Below are 18,839 nucleotides of genomic sequence, written 5' to 3' on the forward strand. Positions count from 1 at the left end.
ATCACAAATTATGTTATCTTAGATCAAAACAATGAAAATTCTAAGTTCAATTCAGAAAAAAGTATCACATGCCATTTTAACAAAAAAGCAAAATTGTGATTCTTAACTTTTAAATTTTTCCCCTTCTCTGAGAACTGACTATATGAGACTTGGATTGCACCATGCTCTCCTACTGGATTGCAGTAACAGAGTTTTTAATTAAAATGTCAAGTAGTTGAATTCTTGCTCACAGCTCATGTGTCTGCTATACAAATGCATAGATTTAGAAGTCTATTGCATAGTAAAATCTACCAAAAAGAGTATCTGAAGATCAATTCATAATTTAATTACCCAGTGCAATCTCATCTAACTAGAATATTTGCAAATAATATTTGAGAAGTTTTGTTACTTACTTTCACACAATAAAAATTTTAAATTTATCAACAGGCAAACTTTTTTTAAAAGATAACCCAAAAAAGCCACCACTGTAAAGACTGAAGTCACTACCTTTAATTAAGCTAAGTTAGTAAGGAAGCACAAAACATAGGGGAAAATATTGTAGTAAGAGAAGTAAACAGTCAAGAATTAGAATTGTGTAACTAAAGAGATGGCTTTCAGAATTTGTTCTTTAAATAATTGTTAAAATAAATGCTACTCAACATTTAAGTTTAATGAATGATTTTCCAGAGAGAGAAAAAGTAATAATACCATAAACAACAAAAATTAAATCACATTTTAAGTACAGATATATAGTCTACGAGCTACAGCACCAATTCTGTACGGATTTCCACTACAAGGACTTCATGGGAAATATGAATTAAAATGTTTTATGAGGTCAAAAAAAATACGAAAGTACTAGGATTTCAATGGCCTGTAATATTAAAAATTCAAAATAAATGGTGAAAAACAAGTAAGCAGCCATCATAACAGATTGACTTACCAGTATCCGAGATGTATGCATGGAGTTGAACTGTCTCATCAGAAGGGACATTTGAAAGGTCATCTAAGGACTGCAGGGCGGGGGAGAGAGGGGAGAAGGAAGAAATGGGGAAGAGAGACTAAGATCACAGATACATCTGAGAGATTCTTTTTGATTTATCTACTTCACTTTCAAACTTTCAGTTCACTACAGTAGTACAATAGCTTAATGCACTGTAACAATGCAAATAAGTGTTTGTAATGATTACTAAAGCCTTTCTTTTACAGAGTGTAGAGCCCTTCATTTCCCCTACCAGTTTCACATAATTTTGTAATCACTAACATATTTGCTGCTTTAATTTTATATCTCAACTCTAATAGAAGTACAGCTACAAATAGTCTTTTACTGTGCATTTTAAATAAACAAAAAAACCCCAAACAACTGTGGATACAGATGTTGTGTAACAGATCTTTTGGGTTTATCTTTATACCATCCTGTTTCCTTTCAACTGATTTAAAGCACTACACGAAAGTTACAGGGCAGTAAAACCTGAATAATTTCTCTGCTGTATAAAAGAAACAGCAAGCACTTTTCTCAGAAATGTTTTCTGTCAAAAAATGAACAGATACATCCTCAGCTGGCTGATGCCCTGTCCCCCTGTTCAATAATTATCGGGATTAAAACAAGCTTTTAGAGAAGCTTTGCTACTATTCAAAATTAATACGTCTGACTACTAGGACGTAACATAATAAAGCTTTGTAAGATTGTTGGATGAAAAACTTGGATATACAACTGAAAGAAATAGAGGATGGGCCACTACACGTGTGATCCTAATATTAAATTACCCGGTTACAAAAAAGGATGGAACTACTTAAGTAGAACTCATAGGCACTGAGATCCCAGCTACTTTACATATTTTTACCCCCAAATTCCAAAATTCTTCAAAGATAAACATACAGAATAAATATGCAGCTATAGGCTATCTTTTATAATTTAACCAAGCCAGTTTAATAGTGAGTTGCCATAAAAAGTTACCTAGAACAGGACCTACTAGGTAGCAGTGCCATACCTGTGTCAAACTAAAACCTCAATATACATCAATCAAGTTTCTAAACTCCCGTTTTCTTAAACATAAACCAATCTTATGTTATTACCATCAAAATACAGGTTGGACTTGAAAACGTAAATTATTTAAAGACTCTGCTCTTGCCCCTTCATCTGAACCTTTATCGTCTCCATGATATCCCAACATAATACTCCACTCCTTCCTTCTCAAGCTCTCTAGAGGGAATGGCTCTTCTCTGTCTCAACCACCTTAGTCTCTGCCTAAATATCCACTATGGAAGCCAAGGGAAATAGTATTTCTGTTATAAAGTCTAGATACTGAATAAATGGCATCATTAAAAAGGTCTGAACACATTAACTATGCTTTAACATGTAAGAAGTCTCCTAAAAATCTTATGATACAGCTTGCAGACTTACAGTACAAAAGTCCCAGATTGAAAAAAAAATAGAATTTTCCGTCTGGGAAATCTGTTTTGCCACTGCATGCTACAGTGCTAAAAGTTCATGTCTGTTCAATGGTAGAACAGATGAATTCATGTAAAAATATTCTGAGAGCAGACGACATCTTTACCTCAAGAGTTTCCTAATCTATAAATTACTAGATGCTGGACAGTATCACTGTAAAGTATGACCATAGGTGGACTGTTCCTATAATCTTCACTAGACACTTGCTTTTGTCATTGTTGGATATAGGGCTAGACTTTCTATGACCTAATCCATCCTTAAGCAAGTCACCACTGGACAGCAATAACCCTGTAAAGTGTCCTCTATACTGCAGTGTCCAAATTTAGGAGCAGGATATCACCTGAGACTGATGTACGGCAGCCATTTGTGGTAGCTTGGATAAGTGCATGATACTCAGAGCTCTGGGATTTTATTATCATTAAGATGGAAAGGATGTTATTAAAGACGACAAGTACCAGTCAACTACTCTAGCAATTTGTTTGCTATGAAATACTGACATTAAGGTGCTGTCAGACTTTTTAAAAGACATCATTATTTCTTGTTTTCCTCCCTCCCTCCATTGCCACTCTTGACAGTTCAGTTTTCTTCTTGATAACTGAATGGGGTTCATGCTGACATATACTAATGACTGCCAGAAGTTCAACTCAGCCATTTCTGCCGCCACTCAAGGTCTTGGATATGTAACACCTGTGTAACTCCTTCTGTTTACTCAATGCAGAAGTAATACATAAAGCTCACATTATGGATCCATTTAGATGAAATCTGCAAGTCTATAAATATTCACAATAGTTTTATACCCCCAAAATATGCCCTAGTGGTTTAATATAGTAGATTAACATGTCAAATTAAAAGGCAGAAATTAAGAAGATACTTTTGTAAAATAACTTTTCCTGAAAACAGTTTTGAGCCTCTCTTCCAAGTCTTAAAATATATTTTTACAGCGGAAGTATAAACTGCAGGTGATGTATTTTGTAATAGAAGCCTTAGGATACACTCAACTCCTGTGTCAAGGCACTATACAGCAACAATTAATACAAGTAAATGAAATGGCTGAGAGTTGAACAGATAACAGAAGAGACAGCTTGTATTATGACCTTGTATGTTTGACATTAGGTATATTCACAAGAACATAATTAAAAAGCAAAAATATCACACCACAACCCAATCTTATTTAATACATTGTCATTAGCTAAAGTAGAGAAATTCCCTGACCTTTGAAGTAACCTTTCCAAGGTCTATTTTCCTTCATGTAACTGACTAACACAAGGGAGCTAAACTATGTGTACAGAAATTTACTCTTGACATGGAATTCAGCCAGGAAAAACTAATCTACCAGTATTCAAACACCTGTAAAAGCACTGAAAACCCCAAACAATATGGACTACAGAAAGTAAAAGTTCTTCTGCATAAATAGAGCTTCATTACACATTTCTGCTAGAATGTTCTTCACTTTTTATAGAAATAAGAAATGTAGTATTCTGCAAATACCCTTTTCACAACAAAAACAAAATCAAGACTTTGAATTGTCCCACACAAATATCTATTTGTATTGTAACAGTGCTTGATAAAGGCATTAAGACTTGCTAAGCTTAGTTTGGAAGCACCACATGAAACTAAGCAGCAGATAACCACTAGGCAGATAAGCCACTGCAATGACCAATCCCCATCCATAAAATACCATTCTGATAGGTCAGAACATTCTTGGGAAAAGTACCTGAGACATTTGAAAGATCTTTTTAAGAGATCAGTCAATTAAAAGAATCTCTTGTGAAATGTTACCAGGATATTTATAAAATATATGGCTACGTTAAGTTTTCCTTCTGCATCTAACAAGAGCTTGCGTAAACTGTATCAGCTGACCACCTCCCCTTTTCTTCATATTTCAAAATGTAAACCAAAAGGACAATAGGAAAAAAAAATAAATCTTAGCTTCAAAAAAACCCAAACAAACCAACTATACAAACAAACAATGCCCAGAGAAACATGTTTACGTTTATGTTAAATGTATTCCTTTATAAAATAAACTCTACTCCTCTGCATGCAAGCATGATCTAACCAATGCACTGGAACTTCTAAGGAGCTACAGCATCTTCCAAGAATGAATTACAAGGGCCTATGAATCACATAAGCCAGGAAATTGCATGCAGATTGCAAACCTTTCTAAAACTGAAAGATTTGGAAAAATACTCTCATATGCCCAACTGAACCTTGCATACCTTGTAGCTCAGATACACATAGTCTGAGGAAACAAGCAAGAGGGAGGGGAGGAAGTACATCAACAATTTTATGATTTTTTCTTTTTAAATAACTGTGATTTGATTTTCAGTTTAAAACATTTTAAACCTAGTAAGATCTATGTGGGACAGGTTATTTGGAAAAAGTCTGGTAGATATACACAGTTCTCTTAATACTTATGCAACCACTAGTACAAGCAGAAGCATATTTCAAATATTTAGGTACATTCATGTTACAAAGAAAAGGTTCTGACAAACTGACCCAATCAAGAATTTCTTAAAAAATACCAAAAATTGAACTTGAAACTGGTCAGATTAGAAAACACTCATATTCTGAATAAACTCCAGATACTTTTATGTTTCCATATCAATACCTAACTCAAAAAAATCAACAACAACCCACCCATAAAAAAATCAAATGCCTCATTTTATATGAAATTCTATTTGAATTTCAAGAGATTTCAGTTTCAAAGGATTTGTTTTCATCTATTATCACCTAACTCCAAATTTATGACTACTTAAAAAAACAAACAGGGATAAGAGAAAGCATGTTTTACATAAACTAAATATAGATTATTAGTGTTTCTGTGAGAAACAACGCAAAATTTCATTAAATACAGAGGAAAGTACAAAAGGAACAGTTTAATCTTGTAGATTAATTGATACCTTATATTTCAATTGACTCAATTTGATTCAAGAACTTTTTCAGAAATTAAACTGCAGTGAAGCAAAACCTCTAATGTATATCATTTGAACTGCTTTATAACACTTTCCCTACTGTTGGGGAGAAAAAAAAAAAATCATTTTTTAAAAAAATCCAAGCACTTACCAGATTTATGCTGCCAGTAGGAGACCCATTAAAAGATTCTGGGAGCAGTTAGAAAGGGGAAAGTAAAAAACAGGTTAGAAAATTTTCTCCAATGTAGGGCCACACACAAGAAATAAAAATGCAAAGACAAAACATTTTGAAAAATCAGGGATAACTGTGGCATTGGGCAAAATGTTGCACCCAACTTCAAGCTTCCAATAAAGACACCTGAAGGAAAATGTATGTAAATTTATACAGCTATAGATATGAAATACATGCATTCCATTTTAAGGTTATATCACCACATGAAATTGCTTCATTAAGGAGTCAGTTTAATAGGTAAAGAATTTCTATTAGATCTGTACTTCAGTTAAGGACAAGAATGATTTTAATTGCTTTAAAAAGCCACATCTCCTATGTATTTTCAATTTCCATTTCTGGATGAAGAATATAGTTATATTAAAACAACCCAACATGTTGAAAAACCTCAAATATTTTTTTAATAAAAAAGAGAATGAAAGAGTCACATATTTATTTTAGTGACATACCCGTTACCAAGACTTCACCAAGAAAATTTACATGAGGTTAATAAAATTACTACAGAAAAAAAATATTTCACTCCTGAAACAATTTACAAATAAGCACAAGGAGGAAACATTAATTTAAAAATCTGAGATAATACAGAAACTTTTCTTATTTTTATTTTAAAACAAAAAAAGGATGGTCCCAGGAAGTCCCCCTTAGATATAGAGCTCACCTCCTTCACCATCATCTGATCCTCTGAAGCTAGGATCCTTCAGCATATCCAGCTCAGCTAACATACGCACATACAACACATTCTGTTTGAATGAAGGGTAGAATCTTTCATCTCGCAGCATCAATTCATACACCTTATTGAAATAAAAATGCCAACCTTAGAAATACTTCTTAGATTTTTTAATTAACCAGACAAGCTTTCATAAATTCTACTTAACCAACTTGTACCACTGCATTCTATTATGTGTCTATGGGTTTCCCTTAAAACCCTAATGAGTGTTTGGCAGATTTCAATTCAGACTTACTCTATACAGAAAAGTTATGAGAACTAATTGTGCTAGAAGTATAATACAGTCTCAGAAAATATCTCTCTAGTTAGAGACACATGCATGTGTAGGAAGGAAAGTAGCACATTAACTGTAAATATTTCCTTCCTCTCCTCTTAACCCTTACAATTGCACTATAAACATATTAGGTCTTTATCCATTTCACAACAGGTTATCTCTGAGTCCTTCTTTGTTGGTAAACTATAAACATAGACCTGCAAACACTAAGGGAAAGAGGTGAGAAAAGGGAAAGGAAGGAAGGGAAGAAACCGTATACTACTTTCCTGAAAATTTCCAGTTCAGCCAATACAACCTTACCTCACAAAATTTTAACCACATATTATCAAGAGGTTACCTATATAGCCTGTACAGTGACAGTATATATACATATACACACATGTATCTATATGTAGTGGGAATGAATTCATAATGTTTGGATATTCATGTCAACTCTAGTACGTTTTAATGATGGTTTTCTTTTTCATGGAACACTTTGTACAAGTGCCATCATGTGGTAATAATGGAAAAAGATTTCATGCATATCTGAGGAAGTAAATTTCATTTCTAACACATGACAAATTCATGCTCTTCAGCAGAAATCACAAGACCCTTGTAACCTACTTTCAGCAATACAGATTTCACAAGCTGTTTTCATTATTTTTAAATGTGGGCCTTAAGTACCATAGAGTGATTCTAAGTTCTACAGCTCATATCACTAATTTTTAGTATGAATGAGAACATTAAGTTAATGACCTAAAATAAAAATCTCTCAGAGTACGTATATAATTTACTGCCAGAATATTAATCATTCACCTTTTTTTAAAGAAAAAATTATATAAATTAGACTTGAGTGATAAAGTCTACATATGCAGGTAGTAAACAGACTGTTTTATCTTCAGTACTTGCTACTTCTGAGTGCTACACTGTGCAGGCTTGCAGAAACAGAACAGTCAAATTAACTTCCGGAAAGAGATTATATAATTTAATATGGTAACGTGTTTACATCCACCTTTGAAAAAGGGCTAAAATTGCACCAAAATTGTACCACTTAGTTATTCTACGCAGGCACTTTTTTTAAATTGGTGCATAAACACAACTAATAATCCCATAACTCTAAATTGTGCTTCAAAATTAATTTCATACAGCACACCCACTCTTTCAGTCTATTGCTTTGAAAACCATGGGCTATGTATGGCTAATCAGAAGTTGTCAATTTAGAGTATAATTTTTATTGAGTAAGAAAATGGTAAAATAGGTTTTAGGTTTCAGATATTTGAGATCTTTCCTCCTTTTTCAATGGCTGTAGTGACTTTTAATACTCTGTAGCATTAACAGTTCTTATGAAATACAGGATAAATACAGTATACCTTTCTCTGAATGTCATCGAAGATTTCAGGTGTTGGATCCTCATGGTTCAGTGTTTCTGCCAGTTTTGCTACTAAGTTGTCATCAATATTAACTCTCGGAGATGCCTGTCATACAGATCTAAATCAACTTCTGCAGCATAAAAATAAGCTTCTATTCTCACAAATAAAATCCGATACAATTCTGCAATTCTCAAGTACACTAAATTTCTTCTTGATAACCACCTCTAGAACCATCTAGAACACGCAGCAGGAGTCAGATGCCCTCCTCCCCCCAAAATTAAGTTCAGAGTCTGTATTAAAACTCAGACGTTTCAGGATTAAATATGAAGAATTATCTCAAAAACAATTTATGCACATTATTTTGAAGCAGTCTCTAAACCAGATTTACTCAGACTTAAAAACAGATTTTATTTATTTATGAATAGAAAGATCTACGTTCAGAAATTAAGAACAAGCCCCTAAAAGTAAACAGATGAAGTCCTGAAACGTCTGAGGAAAGGCTAATAGTTTGTCAGCTCTGCCAATTTCTGGAGAGATTACCAGTAATTGCAATCATGGTATCTTTTTATGCAGACTCTATTATAGTTAGTATGCTGGTAGCTGTATCAGCCATCAGATTCCCAGTGATTCCTTGGTATGACATATTTCAAACCACCGCCCGTTAAGCATTCTTTTAGATAGGCCCAAATTCACTTTCCCCATTTTCTATTACAGGGAGCCAGCACGGAACCAGACCGAACATAGCTCACTTGACAGCATAGCTGGGAGGCTGAGTTTATCAGCTCTGGAAGAGATCTAGTGTTAGGTGGCTTCTGACTTCAAACTGGTGAGCATTCAGTCAGCTCAAAAACCCATCAGAGCAAGCTCTGTACAGACCACCATGCTGATAGACTATTGAGGTGAAAAACCAAAGTGAAAAAAGTGATGCGGAAAGAGAAGCGTTAAAGGATATTTGAGGGATAATTTGTTGAGAGAAGCTTTGGAGTGAGTTGAGAGGCGATTTTTATGCATACACAAATTCCAAACATGCTTTGTTAACACAAGTTGGCAAGTGTTTTCTCTCACAGAAGATTCTGCTACAACAAAACTACTGGGAGCATCCAAGCTTAGCCTATTGGAAGATACCCAATGGCTATATTTGAGCCATTTACACAGAAAATTGTAGAGAGGCAAAGGAAGTTATGTTATTTGAAAACCCAATCCTAATCCAAGTTTGTACAAATACTGGGTTGCTTTTTTTTTAAAAAACATTTCTTCTTAAGGGGGGTGGGGGTGTAGGGCAGAGTAAAAGGGAGAGAAAAGGAAAAGGACAGCATACACAAAGGGACAGAATTTTTTTATTCTGTCTTCACATTTTTCTCTAGTTTTTCTTGATTCTAGAAAGTCAGCTTCTAAGGAACACATTCAGTGCATCTGGCATGATAGTCAGTGCCAGTACGAGACTTTTTAAATGGCGGGGGAAGAGGAAGACATTTTCTTACCTCTTCTCTCTCCTTACTGACATAAGGAGAGAGAAGATATACAAGTAATAGCTTAAACGTCAACTTGCAAACAGCTTGTGCCACATCACAGCCATTTCACATTAATGTAGTCATAACTACCAAAGAAGCATCTGTACAAAGAATAAATTCCAAACAATGCAGGAATAAGTTATTCCTACCTTTTCTGATAAATATTGCTCATAAACTCCAAATGCAGCTGCTCTTAATAGACCCTTGGTTTGATTAGTTTGATGTTTTCCATCTTTCTGCCGGCTTTGAAGTACCTCCAGCTGTTGCTGTGCCGTAACCCGGTATCCTTCCACTGTCATCCAGAAAAACAGATGTGCTTGGCCACCAGTCTGCTGCATGTAATCTACAGAAAAAAGCCACCACACAATCATAGTTACTGTTCTGCATCTTAGAATAAGAATTCTTTATGATGTTAACTACATATGGAATTCCAGGATCTGGTTATACATCTGGAATATTTGTCATCTAGAGACAAAAAATAAGATGTACTATATACATATTGGTGATAATCAGTAAACAAAATTGTGAGCAAAATCTAGGAACGAAGCACTGAATCCTAAAATGCACATGTAAAAAGTGAATCCGTCATTACCGTGTGGATGTCACAGGCTTGTACAGCATGATACAAGTTGAGAGGAAGGTCAAACTGGAATTCTAAATCACGTGCATAGAATCATAGATTCACTTAGGTTGAAAAAGACCTTTAAAATCAAGTCCAACTGTTAACACTGACAAGTCCACCACTCAACCATGTCCCTAAGTGCCACATCTACATGTCTTTTAAATACCTCCAGGGATGGCAACTCAAACACTTGAGGCCATTTCCCCTTGTCCTATCATTTACTACTTGAGAGAAGAGACCAACACCCACCTCGCTGCAACCTTCTTTCAGGTAGTGATAGAGGGTGATGAGGTCTCCCCTCAGCCTCCTCTTCTCCAGACTAAACAACCCCAGTTCCCTCAGCCGCTCCTCATAAGACTTGTGCTCTAGACCCTTCACCAGCTTTGTTGCTCTTCTTTGGACATGCTCCAGCACCTCAATGTCTTTCTTGTAGTGAGGGGCTCAAAACTGAACACAGTATTCAAGGTGTGGCCTCACCAGTGCCGAGTACAGGGGTAAGATCACTTCCCTGTCCCTGTTGGCCACCCCCTATTTCTGATACAAGCCAGGATGCTATTGGCCTTCTTGGCCACCTGGGCACACTGTCGGCTCATATTCAACCAGCTGTCAGCCAACACCCCCAGGTCCTTTTCCACTGGGCAGCTTTCCAGCCACTCTTCCCCAAGTCTGTAGCACTGCATGGGGTTATTGTGACCCAAGTGCAAGACCCAGCACTCAGCCTTGTTAAATCTTACACAATTGGCCCTGCCCCATCAATTCAGTCTGCCCGGATTCCTCCATAGAGCCTTCCTACCCTCAAGCAGATCAACACTCCTGCCCAACTTAGTGTCAACTGCAAACTCACTGAGGGTGCACTCAATCCCCTCATCCAGATCATTGATAAAGATACTAAACAGAACTGGCCCCAATACTGAGCCCCAGGGAACACCGCTTGTGACCGGCCACCAACTGGACTTAACTCCATTCACCAAAACTCTTTGGGCTCAGCCATCCAGACAGTTTTTTTACCCGGAAAAGTGTACACACATCGAAGCCATGAGCAGTCAGTTTCTCCAGGAGAATGCTGTGGGAAATGGTGTCAAAGGTGTTACTGAAGTCCAAGTAAACTATACCCACAGCCTTTCCCTCATCCACTAATAAGGTCACGTTGTCATAGAAGGAGATCAGGTTAGCCAAGCAGGACTTGCCTTTCATAAACCCATGCTGACTGGGCCTGATCACCTACCTGGCTGTCCTGTATGTGCTATGTGATGGCACTCAAGGTGATCTGCTCCATAACCTTCCCTGGCACCGAGGTCAGACTGACAGGCCTGTAAGTTCCCGGATCCTCCCTTCCAGCCCTTCTAGTAGATGGGCATCATATTTGCTAACCTCCAGCCAACTGGGACCTCCCCAGTTAGCCAGAACTGCTGATAAATGATGGAAAGTGGCTTGGTAAGCACTTCCGACAGCTCCCTCATTACTCTTGGGTGAATTCCATCTGGCCCCATAGACACACTTGTGTGTGTCTAAGTGGTGTAACAGGTTGCTAATCATTTCCCCTTGGATTATGGGGGCTTCATTCTGCTCCCCACCTCTGTCTTCCAGCTCAGGGGGCTGGGTACCCAGAGAACAACTGGTCTTACTATTAAGGACTGAAGCAAAGTAGGCATTAAGTACCTTGGCCTTTTCCTCATCCTTTGTCACTATGAATCCCTCCACATCCAATAAAGGATGGAGATTCTCCTTAGCCCTTCTTTTGTTGCTAATGTATTTACAGAAATATTTTTTTATTGTCTTTTATGGCAGAAGCCAGATTAAGCTCTAGCTGGGCTTTGGCCCTTCTAATTTTCTCCCTGCATAAGCTCATGATATCCCTGTAGTCCTTCTGAGTGGCCTGTCCCTTCTTCCAAAGGTCATAAACTCTTTTTTCCCTGAGTTCCAGCCAAAGCTCTCTGTTGAGACAGGCCAGTCTTCTTCCCCCTGGCTTGTCTTTCAGCACATAGGGACAGCCTGCTCCTGCGCCTTTAAGATTTCCTTCTTGAAGAATGTCCAGCCTTCCTGGACATCTTTGCCCTTCAGGACTGCCTCCCAAGGGACTGTGTCACCCAGGCCCCTAAACATGCCAAAGTCTGCCCTCCAGAAGTCCAAGGTAGCAGTATTTCTGACTCCACTCCTTACTTCTCCAAGAATCAAAAACTCTATCATTTCATGATCTCTATGCCCAAGACAGCCTCTAACAGTCACATCACCCACAAGTTCTTCTCTGTTCACAAACAACAGGTCCTGCGGGGCATCCTCCCTAGTTGGCTCACTCACTGTGTTAGGAAGTTATCTTCCACACACTCCAGGAGCCTCCTGGACTGTTTCCTCTCTGCTGTATTGTATTTCCATCATTAAAAGGACTATCACCACCAGCAAAACTGATGGATATTCTTAGCAATGACATCAGCAGCTCAATTAATTCACAGAAGAGAATCAAACATTATAAAGTATCAAAAATTAATTATACAACTTCAATCCATCTATCAATTTCTTAATTATATGATAAACCAAAAATAGTACATGAATTACTGCTGTATTTTAGCTTCTCAAATAGACAACCTTCAGTAGCCTTGTAATCCTCTAAACTTCAGTCTAACATCTATAGTTATTAGTTCCATTAGCTTCAGTGAGACCAGCAACAGTAAGACTAACAACTCTGATAAGTTTCAGAGTCATTCCAATTATAAACCTTTAAGCAATTCTTGCAATAGTTCTGTTCTAAACAGAACAAACTTGTTAAGTGACAGACCAAGAAACATTGCAAGAATAGTCTTACAGAGAGATCAGTACTGAAACAAGCCTGATACAAGCTTTTGAAAGTACTGAGTATGGTGTTCTGAACAGTTAATGACAGGCTGACTTGCAAAAAAAGGTTTTGGTTCCCTCTGGCAAGGGGCTTATACACATTCAGCTCTCAGCAGACACCTATATTTAGCAATTTCAAGTGTACAGTCCTGTGAGTTAGCATATTCTTTATAAACAAAGAAGATCATACCCATTAACGTACCCATAAAAAATTGTAGTGCAACATTGTCTACCAGAATATGGTCCAGAGGGACTGTGCAAAGTTTTCCAAAGTTTGCTGCCAGTTTCACAGTATCTATTTCCTGTAAGACATAGTTCAGTGTGTTCATAGGTTTTATATTTTTTTAAATGAGCTTTTAAAACTTTTACTTACCACAAAGCAGACATAATACAAAATAGTTTACATTATAGATAATAAAGCAACCTCTCAATGGTTATTTTCACAGTCACTAATAAATGAAGATCTAGATCATGAGGTCATGTTCTCATAACTATATGCCTTCAGCATGGATGATTTCTGCTACATGGAAAGCTGGCTTTAACACTGCTATTCACATAATACTATACAGGTCAAATTAACCCCAAACTCCCCACCAACAGTGACAGTAGCATTAAAATGAGTTTCAGCATTTGATTGGGTGCAGGTCACCACAACTTAAATTCATCTCTGCCCAACTGTCTTCTGTGAATATGACATTTCTTGGTTATTGCAGTAATGCTTCCAGGTCCAGCTGTAGAATACTGAATCATTTTAACAGTCAATATGCACAAGATTGTTTAATTTCTTGACTCTTTTTAGATGTGGTTCCAAGATAAAGTCAAACATACTGACTCTGGCAGCCTTAAAATATTAACCAAAATGTAAAACAAGCAAACACAGCAACATGAGGTTCTCAAATTTAACATCCAATTTGCTTTTCGTTGAACTAAAGATGTAAATATGTCTATCAAAAGGCAATACATGGAGTCTACAAGGTGTTGCAAAATAATCAACAAGCGGTACCTTTATCAACAAGGAGAGATCTTTGACAAAGACTAAACTTGAGGCACACAAGATATGCACTGGTGCAGCAAAAAAGAACTCAATCTAGGTTTATAAATACAAAGATGCTTTGCATCTATGCAGCACTGTACTGAGAAGGTAAGAATTTTTCTAAGATATACTGACATATCTAAAACTACTAAAGCCAGAATCCAAAAAGCTCTAAATATGTGAAGCTTTAGAAACTTTTTCATACTTAAATTGCAAATAGAAGACTAAATTCAGTTGTATAATGTATTCCTATAACTGCATACTTCAAGCTTCTGTTTCAAAACACAAGAATTAAAAACCTAGACCGAACAAATCATTTTGCAACTTCACTCTTTCAGAACTAAAGAAATTCTAAACCACTTACTTTTCCTGACTGCAACCTCTGAATTCTTGAATCACATACTTTAATAACATATAATAGACTGTTTATTTGATTCTTTATAGTGTTGATATCTGAAAGCAAAAACAAAGAGGATTAAGCAATGCAGTAAATAAGTAAATAAACTCTTGTTCTCAAATGCTCTACAGTATCATACAAAAAGTGACATACCACATACAAAACAGATCAGCTTTGAAGAGAAGGGTTTTTTTCAATTTAAAACCTTACTGATAGAAGCAACAAGAAGAAATATTTTTCTCTTTCCTTTCTCAGATTAACTATTAGTTGACTATCCATTAACACCTAAAGTATTACTGAATTCAGAACCACCAGTCAAGGAAGTGTCAATTCAATGGAAGCATACATACGTAACCAATTAGTCTATATCTAAAAAAAAAAACCCCACTTATGAAAATTCAAGTTTTAACCCTTCATTTAACCCTTATTTTTTAAAGTAACAAAATGTTTTATACTATGCTGCATCAGAGTTTTTATTTTCTAAATTTTTTGAATATACACGCTGGTAAATGAAATTTCGTATTTCGTAAAACAATACAGCACTAACCATCTCCCGCTGTATCTAGAGATCGAAGATATTGCAGTTCTTCACTTGCTTTATCTTTCACTGCTTCCAACTCTCCTATATTATCACTTAATTTAATAATATTCATAAAGGCCTCATAGTTACAGTTGGAATCACGAATCTGAAACAAAGTTTTACAGTGTGAATAATGCAAAACAGCTAAAATTACATGACATGATTTTTTGTTAAGTGAATTATTTTGATACAGCACTGCAAAGTGGCATTTTAAAAACACTTTGATACTTCTAAACCTTCCTTTTGATACTGAAGTTTTATATGGACCAAAAAAGAAGCACACGCACAGTCAAAACCTATTTCACACCATCATTTTCTGTTTTCAACATTCACACCAAAGACACATGGAAAAATCTGACAACCTACTTAATGAAGATCTTGTCCAAAACCCAATCAACCTTCTTCTGCTATTACCTTAGCTAAGCAGGCAGAAACCTGAAAAGGTTTCAGCTTTGCCAAGGTCCCCTGAAAGTGTACATGCTCCCAATGCAATGGCTCGTTAAGATACAGAATTACAAAAAGAATTAAAACCTTCTACAATGTAATCATAGCCTACTGGGGGGGGGGGAAGGAAGTGACTGAATTAATATCCTCTCTGAAACATGAATTCAGACACTCTTGTAAGTACGATTAAGCTATTTCAATACATACTATTTTCCCACTATTGGCATAGGATGAACCTGCTCTAGGGACTTAAAAGAATTTTTGCAAGTGAAGGAAGCCTGCTGTGCGGCCGAAATCACTGCAAACTGTGTTATGAATGCAGCGTGGAGATCAGGGAAAGGTTGGCGGCTTTACAGCGTGCGCATGAAGGTGCAGAGGGTTGAGTTCTAATGCTGTCTTTACCATCTGACGCCAAAAAAAGTAACTTCACACACATCTTTCATAAACGTTCACTTTGATTTGGAAATGTAATATTTCATCTGTACTGCAGAAGTGCATTGACATGAGTTGCACAGAGCAGAGAGAATGATGACTGAATACCTCTGACCAAAGTTAATGGAAAATTTTCCTAGAAATCTGCTTTTAAAAGAAGTAGTAGAAGCAATACTTGAATTTCAAATATTTTAGAAAAACGTGAATTTCACAGTGAAGACAGAAAAGTTTGGATTAACTTCTGATTTTATATTGAAACTTTGTATTTTATTGCAAGAGAATTAGTATCAAACTGTGGTGTGCCCAGAAACATGGAATGAAGCTTCTCATTTTCAGAAATTAGATTTAATTCAAATTTTATGTCCAAGGTTCCAAAAGGAGCCAGAATTTACTTCAGTCATCTCTACTTCTGACCTTAATTTCTGCAACAATCTTCATTTCATAAGACTTAATTAAATACATACTTAAATATCAAATTTTTGAAAGCATTTATTCTTCCTTATATTTCCCCCAGCACATTTACTTCCTCATCTCCAAAAGCAATTATGAAAATTAATATTTGGGACATCACCATCATAACAGAAAGCTTTATAAAAACCTCAGAATTCTATCTTTGGATGCAGCCAGGGGCAGTGCTCAGTAAATAAAGAATGAGGCCAAGTTACAAATAAAGAACATGTGTAGGAGGAAAAGGAAACAAAAATTGAAAAGCTTGGTCCATATAAGCAGCAGTATTTTTTCTTATTAAAGTTAGGTTCCTGTAGAAAAGCAGCATGCAAGCTTTTACATGAAATGGATGTAGCTGAAGTAAAGTACATGTACACTTGAATTCATTCCATACATAAGAACTTTTACTCCAAAATGCAACGGTGTTTTCAGTGTAGTACTTGAATGCACACTATAAGACTAACATATATGAATAGAATTAGAAGAACTTGGGGAAAGGAAAAAAATTAAACTGGATTCATGATGTATAAGTGATAATAAACTATAAAAAGTAAGTTTTAACTTGCTTTGCAAAAAATCATTAAAGTGTGAATATTCTATTTATGTTAATTTTACTATATATTACTACAGTGGTTCTCAACCTGTGGTCCGTGGACCCTTGGGAGGGCCACAGTGTTGTCACAGGGGGTCCATGAAAGCTTAAAGCAGGGGTGAGAAATGTCCAGCCCAGAAACATTTGGTCTGGCCCACAGCAAGCACTGCACCTCCTTTTCCCACAGCCCCCTCCCCTCAATGCTCCTCTCCTACTCAACCCCCACCCCCGCCTGCCCTGACGCACTAGTATATTTGGTGCTAGTATGGTTGGTGGGACGCACTTTAACTAGACATGTTTTCTCATAAAGACATTTTCTTAACCCAACAGCTCTCTTTAGGGTCACAGCAGGGTTGAAGTCTGTTGTTCCAAGTGGTGGCCCTGGACCCGTAAACAAAAATATATGGTGACTGAACACAGAGAAACAAGGGGGGAAGTGTGAAGAACTGTAAAAACTTTTCATCAAATTTTAATGTAAAAATTGGCATCAAATTTGGAATTAGCATGTTAAAATATCATAAAATGGGCCATTTGAGCAAGAAGAGTGTTGATGCTATTATTTTAAATTCATATGTAATCATTGCAATAAAGATATTATAGTAGGAGCGTGTGCATTAACAGATTAACTTATTTCCCCTTCTCTCCAAATTTGAAGACCCTTCAGGAGAAAACTGAACTAAATATTTGATGCAATCGAGTGCTTTAAAGCTTGAATTAAGTCTTGGTGGTCCACGGCCACAGAAGGTATTTAAAGGGGGTCTGTGGTGAAAGAAAGGTTGAGAACCCCCATATTACTAAATTTAAAAGTTTTTGGGGTTCTTTGCAGGTGCATTAGAGAGAGATCAAAGACTTTGTTTCTCCCTATTCAGCTAAATTATTAGGGGTTACCACAAATATCCCTAAAACAATCACCATTAGATTCCTTAGCAGAAGAGGGAAAAAAAAAAAGTGTTACTACTTGTTGTTCTGGAGGCCTCTTAAGCCTTAAAGGACATTATGTTAAAATAGTCAAGGAAAAAAATCTTCCAAGGTTACTGCCATACTTCCTGAACAGCTGAGTACAACAGTCAGAAGACTCAACTTTACACTTCAACATACTTTTATCCTCAGACAACTTTTGCTAAACAACCACAACACATTTAATATAGCAGACAGGAGTTCACCATATCTGCCAATATACCCACTGGTAACTTTTCTACCAGCTATCTGCCATGATTACAGGGAACCCAAATAAAGCTTCACATGAAAATATTCTGGAAGTATCATTCATTTTAAACATTATAAATCTTACCATCCATATGACATACTGATTAATATAATCAGGATCACTGAGCTGGTTTATTAATGGAAGAAGAATTCCTCGGGAGAGGATTTCCTGAAAAACAAAATATAATAAATCATTTAATACATTTATTCATAAAGCTAATATAACTGCAACAATTTAAAAATCACTGTGTGGAAGCTAAATAAAAAAAATGTGTAATTACTGAAAGCATTCAATAGGCAGTAGCACATTCCCTTCCAATTAACAGTAGATGTTAATACCTGAAGAAAAACAACATTCATTTCATCACTTTTCTAATACTGCTAGAGATAAAAAACTTCAAAAATATTTCACACAAACTGTTCTCTGCTATTAAATACTTATCAAGATTGTACTGCCTTTAAAATACCCTAATATTAAACTAGATCAATTTTACAAAATAAAATAAGAAGAGCAATTCAGATCTAAAAATTTTTATGGCATTAAACCAAAGAATTGGGATGGTTTTTAAAGTCCATACTTACCCTGACAAAGTATCGCATGATCTTGTTCTGGAAGTCTCCAGGAGGTAGCAATATATACAGTAAAACCTCACAAAGATCCCTTAGGAATCCTAGGGAGGGAGAACAAAAAACCCTCAGCACAATTTTATATTATGTTCTTTCACATTACCTGATATCATAAAAATCAACAGATAAGTCCTTAAAATGAAATTCAAATATACAGTCATATATATTCTTATAGTTCAAGCATAACAGTAACACCTTTC

The 18,839-nt window shown here is 36.1% G+C and overlaps 1 protein-coding gene across 6 annotated transcripts in view; it reads right to left on the reverse strand.

Annotated features, from left to right (window-relative positions):
* Positions 1-18,839, reverse strand: part of SNX13 (sorting nexin 13) — a 73,666-nt gene that overhangs the window by 16,792 nt on the left and 38,035 nt on the right. For all 6 annotated transcript variants that reach the window (XM_074836837.1, XM_074836815.1, XM_074836808.1 and 3 more), the window contains 10 exons: positions 18,595-18,683; positions 18,098-18,181; positions 14,859-14,997; positions 14,279-14,367; positions 13,084-13,183; positions 9,580-9,773; positions 7,920-8,024; positions 6,228-6,360; positions 5,492-5,529; positions 920-989 (listed from right to left, as the gene is read on the reverse strand). In XM_074836837.1, coding sequence (XP_074692938.1) covers positions 920-989; positions 5,492-5,529; positions 6,228-6,360; positions 7,920-8,024; positions 9,580-9,773; positions 13,084-13,183; positions 14,279-14,367; positions 14,859-14,997; positions 18,098-18,181; positions 18,595-18,683 — 1,041 coding nt within the window. The remainder of the gene's footprint in view (positions 1-919; positions 990-5,491; positions 5,530-6,227; positions 6,361-7,919; positions 8,025-9,579; positions 9,774-13,083; positions 13,184-14,278; positions 14,368-14,858; positions 14,998-18,097; positions 18,182-18,594; positions 18,684-18,839) is intronic.

The sequence above is a fragment of the Strix aluco genome, chromosome 1 (genome assembly GCF_031877795.1).
Source record: "Strix aluco isolate bStrAlu1 chromosome 1, bStrAlu1.hap1, whole genome shotgun sequence".
NCBI classification, from domain to species: Eukaryota; Metazoa; Chordata; class Aves; order Strigiformes; family Strigidae; genus Strix; species Strix aluco.